This window comes from Dipodomys merriami, unplaced genomic scaffold (genome assembly GCF_024711535.1).
Source record: "Dipodomys merriami isolate MVZ:Mamm:240054 unplaced genomic scaffold, mDipMer1.0.p SCAF_29, whole genome shotgun sequence".
Taxonomy (NCBI): domain Eukaryota; kingdom Metazoa; phylum Chordata; class Mammalia; order Rodentia; family Heteromyidae; genus Dipodomys; species Dipodomys merriami.
This window is the reverse complement of record NW_027204381.1, coordinates 8,219,181-8,238,091: the sequence shown is the minus strand read 5'-3', so window position 1 is coordinate 8,238,091 and position 18,911 is coordinate 8,219,181. Positions and strand designations below refer to the sequence as shown.

Below are 18,911 nucleotides of genomic sequence, written 5' to 3'. Positions count from 1 at the left end.
CAAAATAATTAGATAAATGTTTAGTTTCATTAACATTATGCTCCTATTTTCCAACCTCATATGAACTAAATCACATTACAGAAAAGCAGTATAGAAGAGACCATTTTTAGACTGTTGTTTATAATGGTGACTATTTTGAGAAATGGTTAGGTTGGTCAGGAATTAATCTGTGGAGTCAAATCCCAGTTCCACTTCTGTGTCCTTGGACAGATATATCTTTTTATGACTATTTCTCTTGAATATTGGAAAATATGTAAAAATATTTGAAAGAAGTTATTTTTGAAAGCATTATAGCAAAGCAGAAAGGAGAACATTTTTGGCTGGGGAATCATTTGAAAGTTTCTCAATGAAAGAGACATTTTAAGTGTTCCTCCATTGGTAATAGGTGAGGTAAATGACATTTGTAAATTGTGTGACCTAGGGCAAGCCTCAGTTTTCTCAGATGACATGTAGGGACAGTGTTGTTTTTCTTATCACAGCACCAAGGTCTTGTGGGTATCAGAATGAAAATGAAGTTGTACATTAAAACTGTGTGAGACCAAGGAGAAAAATGTGTTGGTAGAGTTTTGGTTTCTAGCTGACTTTAGCTGATTCAAGACTTTTAACTATGAAGCAACTGAATCTATGAAATCACAGTAATAATCGTTTAAAATTATTGGGTCTTCTGACAGAAGTGTTTCTCTTCATTTTTTTCAGCAGTAAGAAGTTACTGATCAAGTTTTTCTTTACTGTCAAAGACATTGAGATGCTCAGGCAAAACCCTTCCTTCCTTCCTTCCTTCCTTCCTTCCTTCCTTCCTTCCTTCCTTCCTTCCCTCCCTCCCTCCCTCCCTCCCTCCCTCCCTCCCTCCCTCCCTCCCTCCCTCCCTCCCTCCCTTCCTTCCTTCCTTCCTTCCTTTCTTTCCTTTGTTGTGGGGCTTGAACTCTGGACCTGGGAGTTCTCCCTCAGCTCTTTAGCCCAAGGTAAGCGCTCTCCCACTTGAGCCACAGCACCACTTTCACTTTTCTGGTGGTTTATTGAAGATAAGAGTCTCATGGACTTTCCTGCTTGGGTTGGCTTTGAACCCAGATCCTCAGATCTCAGCCTCCTGAGTAGCTAGGATTAGAGGTGTGATGGCGCCCAGTAAAATCGTTCCTTTCTTAACAATTACTTTTCAATTTAAGATGGAGTCTCCCTATGTTCCCAAAAGTGGTCTCAAATTCCTGGGTTCAACTGATCCTGTAATCTCAGATCTATATAATCCAAATAACGGATTCTATAGAAGATACAAAGATAACAGCCTAACCACAGTGTCAGTAACATCAGGAGAATTATTCAGTTTTGTTGGCTTATAACTAGAGTCTATACACTGGAACATAATGTTATTTATATAATTTCCAGAATACTTGAATGATATTAGATTCCTTATATTCCAGGACATTCTGGTTTAAAATTTATGTCTGTTTTATGTGTAAATTTACAAGAATAAAGACTTTTCAGCTTACAGGTGGTTATCCTGTTTTCTAAACTATGTGTGTGCTGAAATTTAATTCTCTTCACATACAGAATCGATTTTGTGGAATTTTGTTTTATGCTTTAAAAAGTGGCCATTAGAGAAGAAAAAAAATCTTTGCCATCATTTATATTGTTGAGTTTTTTTTCAGAACTTTCTCATGTCCCTCCCTCCCTCCCTCCCTGCCTGCCTGCCTGCTTTCTTTCCTTCTTTCATTCCTTCCTCCCTCTCTCCCTCCCTCCCTCCTTCCCTCCCTCCCTCCCTCCTTCCCCCCTCTTTCTCTTTCTTTCTCTCTCTTTCTCTCTCTCTTTCCTTCCTTCCTTCCTTCCTTCCTTCCTTCCTTCTTTCTTTCTTTCTTTCTTTCTTTCTTTCTTTCTTTCTTTCTTTCTTTCTTTCTTTCTTTCTCTCTTTCTTTCTTTCTTTCTCTTTCTTTCTTTCTCTCTCTCTTTCTCTTTCTTTCTTTCTTTCTTTTTTCTTTCTTTCTCTTTCTTTCTTTCTCTCTCTCTCTTTCTCTTTCTTTCTTTCTTTCTTTCTTTCTTTCTTTCTTTTTTTCTTTCTTTCCTTTCTTTCTTCCTTCCTTCCTTTCTTTCTTTCTTTCTTTCTTTCTTTCTTTCTTTCTTTCTTTCTTTCTTTCTTTCTTTCTTTCTTTCTTTCTTTCTTTCTTTCTTTCTTTCTTTCTTTCTTTCTTTCTTCTCTCTTTGTCATCTTCACTGGCTGCAAACTGGTGATTTTTCTGCCTCTGTCTCCTATATGCTAGGTGTGCACCACCATTTTTAGAATGATAGAAGTTTATTTTGTCTTTTTTGAGATTTGTAAGTCTGAAATAGAACTAGTATTTCAGTTTTGAAAACCTGTGGTTTTGAGCAGTGGATTTTTTTTGTTGTTGTTTGCAGTTTTCTAAGTAATTTCTTTCTTTCGAATTCAACTTATGTCCAGGCAAGTCCAAAAAGGTACCTCCCAGTCGCCTAGACAGATTTTCCTGCTGCCTGGGTATATATAGTATGCTACTTCCTTTCTTCCCCACCTGCCTTCCTTTTTTAAGCCTTCCTTTTGCCTTAGCTGACCAGATGTCCTCAGTCCCTTTCTTCCCTACTCTGCTTTCAACTAAATTATAAATACTTTTTGCCTTGAGGTTTAAATGATCGAAACAATAACTCAAATATTTGCTTTCTCTCAAAAATAATTTCCTTTCTTGTCTCCCTCCACCTCCTGGTATTGGGAATTGAGCTCAGGGTCTTGCTCTCTTGCTACGCATATCTCTCAAGCTGGTTTTTATGTCATTGTTACTAATGAGAGTATACCTATCCTTGACCTGTTTGAGGGCTGGAACATGTAAAAGGCTGCCAGGCTTTCTGTTCTCAAACTGTTCTTTTGAAGAAACCATGCTGTGAAGTGACTCTACTTTCTGTGGCATGCTCATTTCTTGAAATATGTTGCGTCTGATATATTATTAAGCTCCTTAACTAGCTTGTATATGGTTATTGAAAAATTGTAGAGAATTCAGTTCTACATATGTTTTGTTCTCTTGGAAGTTCTCTAAAATCTGCATTTTAGATTCAACATTCCTGCTTTTCCTTGGTTTCTTTCTCTTTTTTCTTTGTCACTTATCATTTACTTTGAAATGTGAGAGGGCTTTGAAAATACTAAGCTTCAATATTAGTTCAGCATGTTATTTTTATTATAGTGCCACTTTGTATTTTATATTTGAAAATGAGAATTGGGTCTCACAGCTGATTCTTTGAAGTCCAGCAAAACCAGTGCAGGAGAAATTATCTTTTTCATTTATTCAAGACTTTCTTGTTAGCTTGTGAATATGGTTAATACTTACTATTTTTTTTTTTTTTGTCGGTCGTGGGGCTTGAACTCTGGGCCTGGGCGCTGTCCCTCAGCTCTTCAGCTCAAGGCGAGCGCTCTACCACTTGAGCTACAGCGCCACTTAATACTTACTATTTTTAAAAAGTGATAATAGCGTTGGTAGTGTAGCTCAGTGTAAAGTGCTTGGCTGCCGTTCATGAGGTAAAAAGGGGGAAAAAGATGGCTCACAGTAAATATAAAAGCTAGAAGAATCTATAGAAAACAATGTGAGGATATAATCAGCACACACACACACACACACACACACACACACACACACACACACACACACACAAATGAAATAAAATGTCCAGTTAAATGATAATTTGAATTCTTCTTTTAAAGGAATTAAGTATTTTGGAATGTGTCAACCTGGATTCCTGAAGCATCTCTCTTTTTGTATTACTCCTCACATTTTTGAATATATATTGTGTATAGATATTGTATATATGCCTTTTCATTTCATCACTTCAAGAATTTGACTGCATATGATTATTATTAGGAAGGAAAAATTAAATTTTGGAAATCTTAAATCTCCTGAGTTGATATAGGAAATAAATTGGCCCAAAGGAATTTAAGTCATCTGAGCTCAAATTCATTAGATTACAAAATCAAAATTATTTCTAGTATTAAACCATGGTAACTCAAAAGTAGTGCTGTTGTCAATTTTTGTGCACATTGTAACTTGAATCTATCTTCAAAAAAGAAACAACAGCTTTATAAGATGCCTATCAGTAACCAATTCTAACTCTGTTTCTAACCAGGCTTACTTTATCATAAGTGTATAGTGATATAATACAAGGGTCTGAATTAGCTTTCAAAAACAATGGTATTATTTTTCAAGTACTGGTCAGATAATCAGAAAAAGTGCATTTATTTCCTAATTTATACACCATTAAAATTTAATATAAATCTGTATGATCAAAAAGCTTTTAATCTTTTTAAGATTTATTATTAATTTACGGTTGATAAAATTTACTGGAACAAATTTACATAACAGAAGAGAATAGGAGACATGCTTTTCTGTTTCCAGTATAAATTAAGTGATCAGAGAGGAACTTTATTCTCATTTCTTGTGAAAATACAAGTGGAACAATCATTGATACCAGGATTAGCAGTATACTTAATTTAAATCTCTGTTACTTGAGGATATGATGGCTGTAAGTTTAAATGTAGTTTAAAATTCTCTTACATTGTAAGTAGTAGTCATTGTTTACGTCCACTTTTAGCCTTTTCACTTCCCTCTATGGTTGTAGAGGAGTAGGCAGAATAAACTTTGAAACAAGCTGTAAAATCACTGCAGTCTCAACCCAGTAAAAATGAGCTAACCAGGGAAACATACCAGCAGGTAAAAGAGTATATTCAAAAGACTTTGTGTTTCTTCAGCTAGTTTGGAGGGAGAAACTCAATAAGCTTATTAATGCCCTGTGTTTTTAAAGCATGCAGGTTTAGTGAATTTCAAATAGCCCCAGTCTTTCATCCTAGTCCTTTCCTTCTCCATTGAGGTGAAATCTGCTGAGATTATTTGCTTCTTCACTGATTAATATTCACTGAATTTATATATATTGCCTTTGGAGTAGGATTAGGAGGAAGTCTAGTTACAGTAGTCAAAAGGAAAGCTGTGCCTACCTGTGGTTCAGTTTTTTCCAGGACCTCAGTTTATAGAGCCCTAAATTTGTAAAAGTAATGTGTCTTCCTTTTTCAGCATTTTACCGACCATGACACATTAGCCAAAATTCTAGCCCCAATGTTTCCTTTAATTCTATCTTATAGATAGAATAATATAGAGTATAGATAGAATAGCTTTTATTATCTTTATAAGACTTTGAGTAAAATCAGTTGTGATGTTACATAATTAGTTCCTAATTTTCAGTAATATACTTAAGTATCAATTAACTGTGGCTTACTTCCCTCAGACCTGCAGATTTTCTTTTAGGTACAAATACTGAAATACAGTTTTACTCTCCAGTGATCATTCAGAAAGATGGTTAAGGTTTCTTTATTACTTTTTCCTATTCTTTTTGTTTGTTATTTTTATTTGAATTCTACATATGTAGAATAGCATGTATTTTGGTAGCCTTCAGCTCATTGTTAAACTTATTCTAGACTTTATTAACCACTGAATAGTTTTGCTCTACTTTATTTGTAGAGTAGTTCTTTAGATTGAGGGGGAATGGTGGCTTAGTGAGAAGGGCTCGATTCCAGCATACTGGTAATGCAAGAACTTTTTATATTTATTGGTTGTAATGATAGAATTATGAAGTTAATACAATGTTTATTTTTTGTGCTCTCAGCTAAGTAGATGTATATGTTGGTCTAGTAGCCTCTGATGAATTTCATATGATGTGATAATGTTGATACACATTCTTTTTTGTTTGTGTGGTTGGAGGGTATGGGGACTTGGATTCTAGGCCTCATGTCCTCACATGACTTCTTCCACTCATATCTGGGCTCTACCACTGGAGACATATGTCCACTTCCAAATTTTTCTTGGTTAGTTAGATATGAGAGCCTCATTGATTTTGTCTGCTTGGGCTGGCTTTGTACCTAGATTCTCAGATCTTTCTTAGCTTCCTGAGTAGCTAGGATTATAGGCATGAGCCAACACTGCCTAGCCTTTTCATCTCTTTCATAAGAGAATCTTGTATTCCTGAGTAAAGGAAACAAAGTATTTCTGGGTTTATTTTGTGAACAGGTTGAATTTGACATTAAGTTGATGTAGTGTCTATATTTGTGGAAATGCTGTAAGCACATATGTATGCATATGTGTAAATGTAACCTCTTTGTATAACTAATAATGCTAATAAAACTTTAAAAATGAATGGAAATGCTATGTTGAATTGTCTTATGATCTGACTTTATATGTACAGAAGTTTCACTTAATGTGTTTTTGCTTTCTGTAGTTTCAGTTATCTTTGATCCACTGAAGTCTGAAAATACTAAATGGAAAGTTCCAGTAATAATTTGTTAATTTTAAACTGTAGATCGGTCTGTGTAACATGATAAAAATCTCTTGCCATCCTGCTCAGCCTCACATTTGATAAGAGGCAGACATGAATTATCTCTTTGTATATTGTATCCACACTGTATGTGCCACCTGCTGTTTATCTATGTTGTAGTCAGCTTAGTTATCAAGTGGACTGTAGTGGTATAATAGCATTTAATTTAATTTAATTTAATTTTACTTTATTTAATAATGGCAACAAAGTGCAATGTAGTGATATAGACAACTTGGATTTACCAAAGGAAATCTGCAAAGTGTTTCCTTTACTTAAAAAGGTAGACGTTCTTAAGGGGAAAAAAAAATATGCTGAGGTTGCTAAAATTTGCGTGAAGTTGTTTATCTCTTTTCTGTGCCTAATTTATAAATTAAAGGCTATCATACGTATGCATACATAGAATATATACATAATAGTTATCTCATAGCAAAACTATGATATCAAGGTTGTCTAGGCTAAGCAATTGAATGTGGATCACAGTGAAAAATCACATATTCTTTTAAAAAATAATATCCTACATGATGATTAGGTTTGGGGCTGATTTTTTGAAAAGCATTTTTCCTTTTATTTTTCCTTTAATTTATTTATTTTTTGCCAGTCCTGGGGTTTGAACTCAAGGCCTGGGCACTGTCCCTGAGCTTCTTTTGCTCAAAGCTAACACTTTAGCACTTGAGCTACATCGCCACTTCCAGCTTTTTTTTTTTTTTTTTTGTCGGTCATGGAGCTTGAACTCTGGGCCTGGGTGCTGTTCCCTTAGCTCTTTAGCTCAAGGCTAGCACTCTACTGCTTGCCACAATGCCACTTCCAGATTTTTCTGCGTACATGGTATTGAGGAATCAAACGCAGGGCCTCATGTATACAAGGCAAGCACTCTACACAGAGCCACCTCCCCAGCCCTATTTTTACTTCTTTTCAGACAGGGTTTTATTATGTAGCCCAGGTTGACCTCGAAACCCCCTCTCCCCGTCTTCATGATCATGCCTTATTTCCCCAGTGCATGAAAAGCACTTTTTAATGTGAAGTTCTGAGCTAGGCCTAGACAAGTAAGTATGTTAAGTCTTGTTTTTTTTTTCTCTTGTTTTATGAGGATCATGATGGTTCTTGCCTCTCAAAGTGGTTGTAACAATCATGAAAAGGACTCAGTATAATGCTTAGCATATAGATTACTTGGTATTTGCTGGGCTTACTACTAGAAAAATCAGCTGCTTTTTAAAAAAAATTTATTTTATTTGTGAACATACTGTACAGAGGAGTTACAATTACATGAGCAGGATAATGCGTACATTTCTTACCAAGCATTGCAGCCTCCTCCTTTGTTTACCCTTCACATCCCTTCCCAGCCTCCCCTCTCCCCCCCAAAATCAGCTGCTTTTAAACCACATTTCTCTTAAAGAATTCATTTTAACAGCATTCTTCAGCTGTTGGTTGGAGTGCTTCCTTCGTTGCCTTCCTATCAAAGGAATTAGTCTTTTCTCTTTCCTTTCTTACTTCATGGGTGGAAAATCATGTAGTTTTAAAGTACTGTTGCTGATTCCTGTGGTTAGGTTAGGACTTAACTAACATGGCATTTGGGGTTGTGAAGTTTTTTATGCCATTCAGGATTAACATGGTCCAGAACTGTCCTGTGGTCTTCGGGAGTACGGAGTATCTAATCCTACTCACTCTGGTAGCCTGTGATCCACTCTGCTCTGTTCCATCCTTTTTCCCCGCCACTCATTCTTGTTTTGTTCTGCTATATTTTTGTTGCCTGCTGAAGAAGAGAATAAAAACAAACAGGTGTTGACCTTGAAAAAGTTTTTTGAAACCATTGATAACAGAGGCTGGGAGAATAATTCCTACAAGGTCTATTTGGTACCTATATTAGTGGTGGGAGGAGGATGAAACTACCATGTGTAGTGGGGTTTCTGAAATGACAGCAGAGCAGAAGGAAGGCAATTTCAAGAGCAGTTTTGTACAGGGTAGCCTGTACTTTAGTGTTATGTGTCAAATAATGCACAGGTTAGTTCAGGTCTTCACATTTGAAGGGCTGCAGAAGTTAAGTTATGTGACCTGTGGTAACAGAAGATCAAAAGGAATAATAAAAAAGAAGGGGGCTGAGACATAAAAGCTTATCTGAGGTGTTAGGATTGTTTAGAAGAAAAAGAAGACCTAGATTTTTGTCAGCAATTTTTGTTTTGTTTTGTTTTGTTTTTTGTCGGTCGTGGGGCTTGAACTCTGGGCCTGGGCGCTGTCCCTCAGCTCTTCAGCTCAAGGCGAACGCTCTACCACTTGAGCTACAGCTCCACTTCCAAGAAGACCTAGATTTTTAATGATACTATGTAAACAGTGCAATTATTTACTGAGGGACCTACAAAATAATTGTTAAAACTAAAACTTTCTAGAACTCTATGTGTACAATATAGTAAAAAATAAAAAAGCTTCTATTACCTTCTCTGTCAAGCACCTTTCTTCTTGGAGAAATTGTTATTAATGTTCTTCCTCCATAGAAATTGAGAGTACCTTGGCAGCCACTTATATTTCTTCTTCCTCATCCCTGAAAATGTGAATGATAGCATACTATGTGTGCTGTTCTACATTTTTACCTCTTTCTTTTGCCTTCATATATGTTTGTCTCATTTTTTATTCCATATCATGATCATTAGGCCCGCTTTGTGTTCTCATTTATTCACAAGTAATGTCAGTGGATATTCAGTGATTTAATTTTGTATTTGATTTTAATGAGCGAGTTAGATTGGTTTTTTGATGTTCTCTCTTGCAATTATAAAGTGTATTACAATGAATATTCCTATTTATCTCTTATTTCTATTTCTGAAAATAAGATGGTTTCCTAGAAGAGAAGATTGCTGGGCAATTTATCCACAGATGTCTCTGTATAACATGTTAAGGAATTTTTCCAAATTACCTGTTGTCAAGAGCAATTTGTTTCCTAAATTTATTCCCAGACTTGACAACGAATTTTAGTTTCTGGCAAGTAGACTAAAAAGTACATCCATTTTCAGAGCAGCGAGATTAGAACAGCACATATGTAAGTTGTACTTTTGTAGGAAGGAAAAGGTGTTGTATAAGCAAAGTAAGAAGTTCAAGAGCATCCCAATGAATGCAATTTTCTCCATCTTCCCCTTTTTCTTTACTTCCACTCTCTCTCCTACTTTCTACATGCACTCCCTCTGTTTCTTCTTCCTTTCTTTTTCCCTTAAAAAATATGCTTAGATTTAATGGAAAGCCATGGCTCGGCTGTTGGTTACTGCTCAGTAGAAGACAAATAACCATGACTATGTGACCTGGCAGTGATTGGCACCAGTGTGGCTGTTTTCAAAGTAACGTTATCAACAGTGTTAAAGATGCTGTAATTTTTACTCATTCTTAGTCAGTTTTATTGCTAGCATGGATATCTACAGTATAATTTATTTTATTTTATGTTCAACTGATGGCAGTCATTTTTCTTTAACAAACTATAAACAAGCTAAATTTTTGGTTTTTGGTTTTTGGTTTTGTTTTTGCTTTTTTTTTTTTTTTTTTTACCTCATGCTGCACTCCTAAGTGAAGGTCTATATGGTATTATTACTGAGAGGACTGGTGTAGAAGGCATGGGCCTAGGCAGGTGCTTAGATAATGCCTATCTTCTCTATTCATTAGTATCATCCTTAACTCAAGGTCTGTAACTGTGCTTCACATTGTATCTGGCTCAGAACTCCTTTATGTGTAGATATGCTTTGTAGCCTTCTGTTTACTTGTAGTATATCTGAGATTGAAGAGGATATAAATAAATGCTTGGTTTTTAAAAATACCTATTTCCAACTTATTTCCTGGAAGTTTGGGGAAGAGAAAAATAGTTATTAAAATAAATAGTGAAAAATCACCATCAGTTGGACTCTGCTTTTGGTATGTAGGTCATAGAGCCTAAGGCAGTGGGAGGGTCTGAGATGTGACAGGTGCAAAGTCAGATGCAGTGAGTGTGCTCTTGGGATTTCCTGTCTGTCCCCAGTGGTGATGAAGCCAGCACCGTCACTCACTCACTTCTGGTGGAGCAGCCACACACCTGAGTGTGCAGCAGTAGAGCCGAAGCACCTCAGCCTTGGTGCTCTCTATCCCATGCCTTGACATTTAAATTTTTGAAATACAGGATGGAGATAGAGTGTGAGAGTAGCACTTCAGGGGATGACAGTGTCTTTTGGTTGGATTCTGAAGTTATGATCCAGCTGACTGATGGAGAAGAGGAAGAAGGGGAAGAAAATTTCAGGTAATTAAGGAATGTGAGTTTTCTCTCTCCTTTTTTATCCCTTGGCTCTTGTCTCTCAATCCTCCTTCCATCATCTTCAGTCTTTTTCAGTAAGTATTTTCTCCGGGAGAAGGCTTGGGGCTGAAAGGAACAGGTTTTGAGTTGTATAGAGCATTCTTTTTGCAACTTGCCACGAGCTTGTAAAATGTATTTTCAATGACTTGTTAGAACACCATGCAAGAAGGAGTTAGACAGGTTTGGTAGTAGCATTTCAGGAATTTCAAGTAGGGACTCATAATGAACTACTAGTATTTTTCCTGTGTCTGATTTGTATCTCATAGATTTGATCTGAATTTGTATCTAATAGACTTCTCCTTTTTTTTCCTTAGAATGTGTTCTGGAGTTTATGTGTTTGTTTATGTGTGTGCATGCAAGTACAAACTCACCTGCCTGCCAGCTTTGTTAGCTTATGCATGTGTGTGAAACCACTTGATTAAGTACGAATTGGTTATTTTGTGGCTTTGACCCTTTTTCTTGTCTCTGACCTTACATTCCACCTCCTTATCCATCCCTAAAACTTTCTAGGTTTTTGAAATCTGTAGTGATAACTTCATAATGAAACATTTTAGAAGATAGCTCCTGGTTAAATACCTCTCAAGAGTTTAGTGTTACTGGTTATGAAAGAGGTCATACCAAAGCTTGTGAAAATGGTGCTAGTTGTCAGTTACTTCTGTTGTATTAAAAAATTCAGGAAGCTTTATTCTAGCTTTAAAAATTCAGACAGGACTAGTAACTTAATATTTTTGTAGGTATTAAAATATCTTGATGAAGCTTGAGGTTTGTACTACGTATTATCAGTACCACCCACGTGGGCAATTAAATGTCTTATAATTTTAGCAATGAGTACTTGGGAAGGTGAACATATCATTTGCTTCAGATACTGTCTTTATGTTTAATGTTTAAAAAGAGTCTCTCTGAAGTTAAAGGATTTCTTTATATACAGAGTTGATTTTTAAAATGTAGGTACATACCAAGGGAGATATTATATGTTAGGAATTCTTGATAGGCTACACTGAATTTGTTGATCAGGACTTAAAATAAATGAAAAGTGTATTTAAAATGTTAGAAGAAGCCAGGCACTTGTGGCTCATACCTGTAATCCTAGCTACTCAGGAGGTTGAGATCTGAGGATTATGGTTTGAAGCCAGCCCTGGTAGAAAAGTTCCTGTGAGACTCTTATCTCCAGTTAACTATTCAAATACTGGAAGTAACACGGTGGCTCAAGTGGTAGAGTGCTAGCCTTGAGCACAAAGAGGCTCAGGGACAGTGACAAGGCCCTGAGTTCAAGCCCCACAACCAAGAAATAATAATAATCATAATAATTTTAGAAGAATAATTTAATATTCAAAGTATCTTACTACTTTATTAATACCAAATATAGTTGTATGTGCTGCTGTTACATATATCCTGTAATTTTGAATGTTGTCAGAATCTTCCTAACAGGTAGTATTTGTTTTGTTGATGTTGAAACTGTTTGACCTATTATAATTGTGTAATTTTCTGCTATTTGTCAAAGAAAGAAACAACTTGAAATTTATTTTGATGATGCTTTATAATAGTTTTAGTACTAAAATTTTAGATTTATTTGTTAAGCAACGAAAGTTTCTCTGGTACTTTGTGTTCACATTTACAAGCCAATCTGTGTAAAGTGGTTCCTTTTCCCCTCAGGAGTATGTGACAGTATATTGATACTGAGAAAATGAGCCTAGTGTATGCATGTTTTAAGATGCTGTGGTTCATAAGACATTTGTTCATATTACCTAGCAGGACATTTCCATAGGTCTCCCAAATCCAAGATGTCTTTGAGATTTGGTCTTATTTACAAATGCCACAAAGTAAGGTGGTAAAGCCTCATTTTTCACCTATTCAGCAGTTAGGCATGAGGAAGGATGGCAGTAGAGGGCTTTCACAACATGCACAGTGTGTTCCTGCTGAATGCCCAACAGAAAAATGTGTGTGGGTGTGGAAGGTGAAGGGTTGGATAGGAAGAGCCATAGCTGTCACTTGGGAGAACCAAACAGTACACTGTGTTAGATGAGAATTGTTTTTTTATAAAATCAGTTTACTAAGTAAATGTGTATATAAAAGTTGTAGTTTGTTTCTTTAAAATCTGTATAAATATACATGAATCTCTTGAAAGAATTAGCACCGTGTGATTTGAGGCCCATGGCTGGGAGAGTCAAGTCACTTGCACCTAGAATGTAGGCTTCTGGTGGCTCTAGCTACCATTTGCTTTAGGGGGAAGCACATTAAAGGTAATCTTCCTCTACCAGCTTTTAAGAAACTGTTTAAAGCAGTAGTACAGACTCTCCTACCACTGACAGAGTTCTTTCATTTGTATTATGAAGTTAACCTGTGTTGCTATGTACTTTATCACTGTGGCAAAAATAACCTAGCCTATTTAGAGGGTCTCACTCCTTGAAAAAGAATCATCCTGTAGTCATGTGATGGGGATGTAGCTCAGTGGTAGAGTGGTTGCCTAGCAAGTGCAAGGCACATTCAATCTAGAAGAATCCAGTAAGAAAGGAGGAGCAATATGACAGAAAAGAAAAACATTAGTGTTTTAATTCTGCCAAAGATAAAAAGACAACTAGGAGTTGTTATGTACAATTGTCCTAGGATAAAGGTGTTACGTACAGGGTATCTGTTGATTACATATAAACCCTATAAATTAGATCATATCTTTTCATTCCCAGATTAAGTAAAACTTTATACATGATAAAGCCCAACTGTAATTGACTTTGAAAGTGAAACCGTTTTAGAAAAAGTTTGTTCTGTTTTTACAGATGTTAATCTCTGCAAAATGCTAACATCCAAGAGGGCTAAAGCTGCCTTCTCAGATTTGAAATGCCATCTTTGCCATACTCTTTATATTTGTGAAATAGACTATGTCCAACATAAAGGTTCAGTTAGGAAACACCATATTGTGACAGTGTAAGAATGTAACTAGGGGCTGGGAAGGTGGCTCAGTGGTAGAGTGCTTGCCTTGCAGGCATGAGACCCTGGGTTCAATTCCTCAGCACCACATAAACGGGAAAAAAGCCATAACTGTTGCTGTGGCTCAAGTGGTAGAGTGCTAGCCTTGAGCTGAAGAGCTGAGGGACAGCACCCAGGCCCAGAGTTCAGGCCCCACAACCGACCAAGAAACAAAAATGTAACTTTGAGTCACCTAGGAATTACCATTTACTCAATGTTATGGAAGGCTCTGACTGCCACTGGGAGGTAGACATGTTAATAATATAATCTTCTTTAGTTTCTCTTTCTTGTTATTAGTATTAGACAGCCTAGTAAGTAACATGTAATTTGAAACTATGACACAGATAATATAGTATACAACTTGGGCATACGTTTTGTATTTTTTTGGGGGGGGATCGGTCGTGGGGCCTGAGCTCTGGGTCTGGACACTATCTCTCAGCTCTTCAGCTCAAGGCTAGCACTCCACCACTTGAGCTACAGTGCCACTTCCAGCTTTTTTATGCTTATGTGGTGCTGAGGAATCGAATCCAGGGCCTCAATCATGCAAGGCAAGCACTCTACCACTGAGCCACCTTCCCAACCCAGGCACACTTTTAAAACTTTTTAGATTTTTAATCTGTAGTTGCTCAAATCTTTCAAATCTTCACCTGTATCTGCATTGAGAAGAGAAATTTCTGACTCCAGTTAATCTGGATGATTTGGTGAATAAACTTCAAATCTGAGGTGGGGTGGGGAATGGCTTAACTAGTTTTTGGCACTGTAGGATCAGTAATATTTCCTGCACTTGTCTAATTTGTTGCTTCATTTCTTCTTTCACTTACTTGGATTGATGCCTCAGGTTAGAAGATACTATACAAACCAAATAGGTAACAAGAGCTGTTTTGCTCATATCTCACTGTTGGTGCTCTATCACTCAAGCTTCCAGTTCTGGCTTTTTGCTGGTTAATTAGTGACCAGAGTCTTATGGATTTGTCTCCCTGGAATGGCTTTAAACTGCAGTCCTCAGATTTTAGCCTCCTTGAGTAGCTAGAATTACCAGCAAGAGCCTGGCAGTTTTCTGTTTTTAATGTAAAATACATCAAGCCACTATCTTAGCAAGATTACAGAGTAAATGAAACCTTCCCGGATGCTTGATTTGGGGGCTTCATTACATGTTTACTTTTCTCTAATGATTAATTTTCCTTTCCATGTTCTCATTTGGATAGCTATATTCTCTATTATTATTTGAAATAGAACATGTTATTTTACTCAGATGTTATGTTTTCCTGTCCTGTTTCTTTTATCCTCTATTCTCTACCTCATAAGTTAAGAACTTAGAGTAATTTTACTTTCTTATTTTCTCAGTACCATTCAAGGATTTTAGAATTCTGGTTACTCCCATCCTATCCCATCCCTGATATTTAGTTGAGAGCTGTTTTTTTTTTTTTTTCTTTTTTGGTACAGGGCTTGAACTCTGGCCTCTTGCTCTCCCTTGGTATTTTTTTTGCTCTAACACTTGATCCAGGCCTCTACTTTAAGCTTTTGCTGATTAATTGGAGATAAGAGTCTCACTGGCTTTTTAACCAGGGCTATCTTCAAACCTCAGTCCTCAGATCTTAGCCTCTTGAGTAGCTACAGGCAAGATCCACTGGCTTCTGGCTTAGTTTAGGTTTCTTGATTTTCTTGAGTATTTTGTCCAAATGATTCCTAAGAATACTTTAATTTCTTATGATTCAGTCTTTGTTTTCCATTGTTAAATGTGTTAGTCAACTTTTCATTGCTATAACAACTACCTGAGACAAATAACTTAAAAGGATGAAAGTTTATTTTGGCTTACGATTTCAGAGGCCTCATCATGGTCAGTTTTGGTCCATTGATATTGGTTCTGTTGCAAGGTATCATGGCAGTGAAAGGAAGGGGCAGTGACAGAGGAGGCTATTCCTCAAGCCTATCAGGAAGCAAAGAGAAAACCTGGAAGAGGCTGAGTGGAATCACAAGATCTCTTCAAGGGGATCTAACTTTCTTTCATTAGAAAGGTTATACCATCTCTCCATAGTGGCACAGCTAGAGACCAGCCTTATTATAAGGTCATTGGGGAATATCCTTAAATCCAGACTATAGCAGTTGGTAACTTGTTCATTCTACCAAAATACATGTAAGAGTTTTTGTTTTTTTAAATTGGTCCTGGGCTTGAACTCATGACCTGGGCGCTGTCCATAAGCTCAAGGCTAGTACCTTCCAACTTGAGCCACAGCTTCACTTCCCATGTAAGAGGGTTTTTTTTTATCCTTAGTTACATATCAAGGACTTTTACTCTTTAGCTTGGAGATAAAATAATATTTGATACTAATAAAATATCAATATTTTATTAATTAAAATTAACATTTGAGTATCCATTAATAAAAATTAATTAGCTATATTAATCATAAATGTTTTTGATAACTTGATAAAGTTAATGTAATTCTTTTTACCAATGTATGCATCTCTCTTCTTTCTATGCTTTGCTCTGGGGAAGTTAATGGCTTATGATCCATTGCATTTCTGGAGAAGTCTGTCTTTCTAGAGAGACTTAAGTTTGTTGGGTTACCCTGAGGCTTCAGTGATCTGATATGTTTGATATGTTTCATATCTGATATAAAAAATTAGATTTTTCAGATTATCTGCTTTTTCCTTACTGGGATGGGAGTTACAGGTTTCTGCCTTATAAGCAGAAGCACAAATGCACCATAGCCATTTTAATGACCCTTTTGGATAATACTACAATCTGAATTCAAATGAGTCTGGATAGCAGATAATACAGATGAAAAATTTTCAGAGAATGACTTTTCTTCTAAAGAGGGTTAATAATTGGGCACTTTTGATCCTGTCAAGAATTTGTTTTTAGGCCTCCTTAGTGTTTGTCTATTGCTTTTCTTCCCTAACTCTGAAGATGTGCTTTTCTGGAATCTTAGTTCAAGTTTGTTATTTTTGTTTGTTTTTTGTTTTTGGTGCAGCTCCATCTTATCACTGCTTGCTATCCAACCTGTCCTCACTACTACTGGGCTGATGAAGTGTCTAGTTGTTTTTTATTTTTTATGTGTGAATGACTTTCTTGACATGTTTACTGTGTAGTTAACAAACTTTGAAGCCAGTTGTTGATTTAAGGTATATTCTTTTTATTACCCACTTTGGAAACCCAACCTCTACATTTTCAGTCCAACTAAGATTGTAGTATTGGGCTGGGAAGGTGGCTCAGTGGTAGAGTGCTTGCTTCGCATGCATGAGGCCCTGGGTTAAATTCCTCAGCACCACATAAGCAGAAAAAAGCCAGAAGTGGCTCTGTGGTTCAAGTGGTAGGGCACTAGCCTTGAGCTGAAGAGCTGAGAGACAGTGCCGCGGCCCAAAATTCAGCCCCCACGAATGACCAAAAAAAAAAAAAAAAGTATTATACTTGGGCTGTATTTCTATCATTGATTTGGAATTTTTTGCATGCCAGAACAAAAGATTAAATGCAAAATTCATTTCATTGGTCGTATTTCTTCTTAAAGATTTTACTCTAATGGGGTGGGGTATATCAGTGGCTAAGCACTTGCCTAGCAAATGCAATATCCCTAGTAACAAAAAAGAAAGGACGGGGGGGTGGGATGGGGGGAGGCTGGGAAGGGATGTGAAGGGTAAACAAAGGAGGAGGCTGCAATGCTTGATAAGAAATGTACTCATTATCTTGCCCATGTAATTGTAACCCCTCTGTACAGTATGTTCACAAAAAATAAAAATTAAAAAAAAAGGACAAAAAATAGTTTTAAAAAGCCAGGTACCAGTGATTCATGCCTCTAAACCTAGGTACTCAGGTGGCTGAGATCTGAGGATCATGATTCAAAGCCAGTGGGGCAGGAAAGTCTGTGAGACTCCAATAAACTACCAGAAAACTGGAAGTGGTACTGTGGCTCAAACCGGTAGAGCATCAGCCTTGAGCATAAGAGCTCAGGGACAGTGCCCAGGCCTAAGTTTGAGTTCCATGACTGGAAAAAAAAAAATGTGCTCTTGGAAGTGCCACATGTTTTAGTTGCTTTTCAGTGTCTTCAGACAAATAATTTGATATATTTTACCAGCATTCACAGTTGTTCTTATTGAGAGTAGTACTTTGATGCATTTATTTATCAGAACAATTTCATGGACATGGACATACTCATAAGAATCTCTCATGTTTTGATCTCTAGGAAGATGAAGTCTTCAATACATTCTGAAGAGGATGATTTTGTTCCAGAACTACATAGAAATGTTCACCCTCGAGAGCGGCCTGATTGGGAAGAAACACTTAGTGCAATGGTAAATCTGTTATGTTTGTATGTATGTACTTTGTACTTAATATAATAACAAGGAACTGAAGAAGCATTATTCACCAAAAATGTACAGTTTTTTTGCTTTGTTAATTGATTCAAGAAGTATTTATTGAACAAATACTTCAATTTAGGCATTGTTGTAGACTGTGGGCAGAGTTACTGGGTTTGAACGGCTAGATAATGTGACAAAATGGTTGCTGATTATGTAGGATTATGAAAATCTCCCTTATTTTAGGAAGATTTTATGTTTAAGATTTTTTTAACTAAATTATTTTCCTTGTTTGATGAGATTTGAGCAGGCACTTGGATGTGAAGGAGCAGGCCATGTATTTATCTGAGCCTACATCATTTTAGGCAATGGAGTTAAAGGCTGTGGTTTAGAGTTAAAAGGCAAGCTGGAACAAACACAAGTAGGGGAAATTAGCTGGAACTGAAATTTCTTGTGGCTGAATTACCTGGAGCAAGAGAAATAACAGGAAGAGACAAGATCAATGAAGTAGTTTTAAGTGGATGGAGAGCAGACTATACAATTTCTTATAGTCCATTGACAAGAACTTTGTTTTTTAATGCTGAGTGAAATGGAAACCATTAGAGGATTTTTGACAAGGAGATAACATGATCAGGGTTGGAATTTTAAAGGAAGTCTTAGATTGTTGTGAATAGGGGATGGGTAGAGGAATAAGGGTGTTATAGTTGGTAAAATAGTGGTGGTAGCTTGAATGAGAATAGAAATAGTTATAGTTACAACTGGCTATATTCTCAATATACTTTTTTGTAGATAATGCCAATAGTTATTGTTTATGAAGGATGACTTCAAGATTTTTGACCTTCTTAACCTGAAGAATGGAATATATACTTACTGAGTTGCTGGTAAAACAGTGTATGTTGAGGAATAGATGGAAAAAACAAGCATAATTTTTTACAAAATCTGTTTGATTTGCTCATGTACTTTATCAGAACCTTTTAAATTTAGGTCTATTAATAATTTATAATTTAGGTCTATTAATAGG

At 36.5% G+C, this 18,911-nt stretch overlaps 1 protein-coding gene across 4 annotated transcripts in view; it reads left to right on the top strand.

Annotated features, from left to right (window-relative positions):
• Arhgap32 (Rho GTPase activating protein 32) overlaps window positions 1-18,911 on the top strand; it is a 252,760-nt gene that overhangs the window by 101,083 nt on the left and 132,766 nt on the right. For 2 of the 4 annotated variants that reach the window (XM_070038324.1, XM_070038323.1), the window contains exons 1-2: window positions 10,470-10,585; window positions 17,779-17,887. In XM_070038324.1, the coding sequence (XP_069894425.1) occupies window positions 10,470-10,585; window positions 17,779-17,887 (225 nt within the window). Of the gene's footprint in view, window positions 1-10,469; window positions 10,586-17,778; window positions 17,888-18,911 lie in introns of those variants that run through there. The other 2 variants (XM_070038327.1, XM_070038325.1) reach the window with 1 other exon arrangement.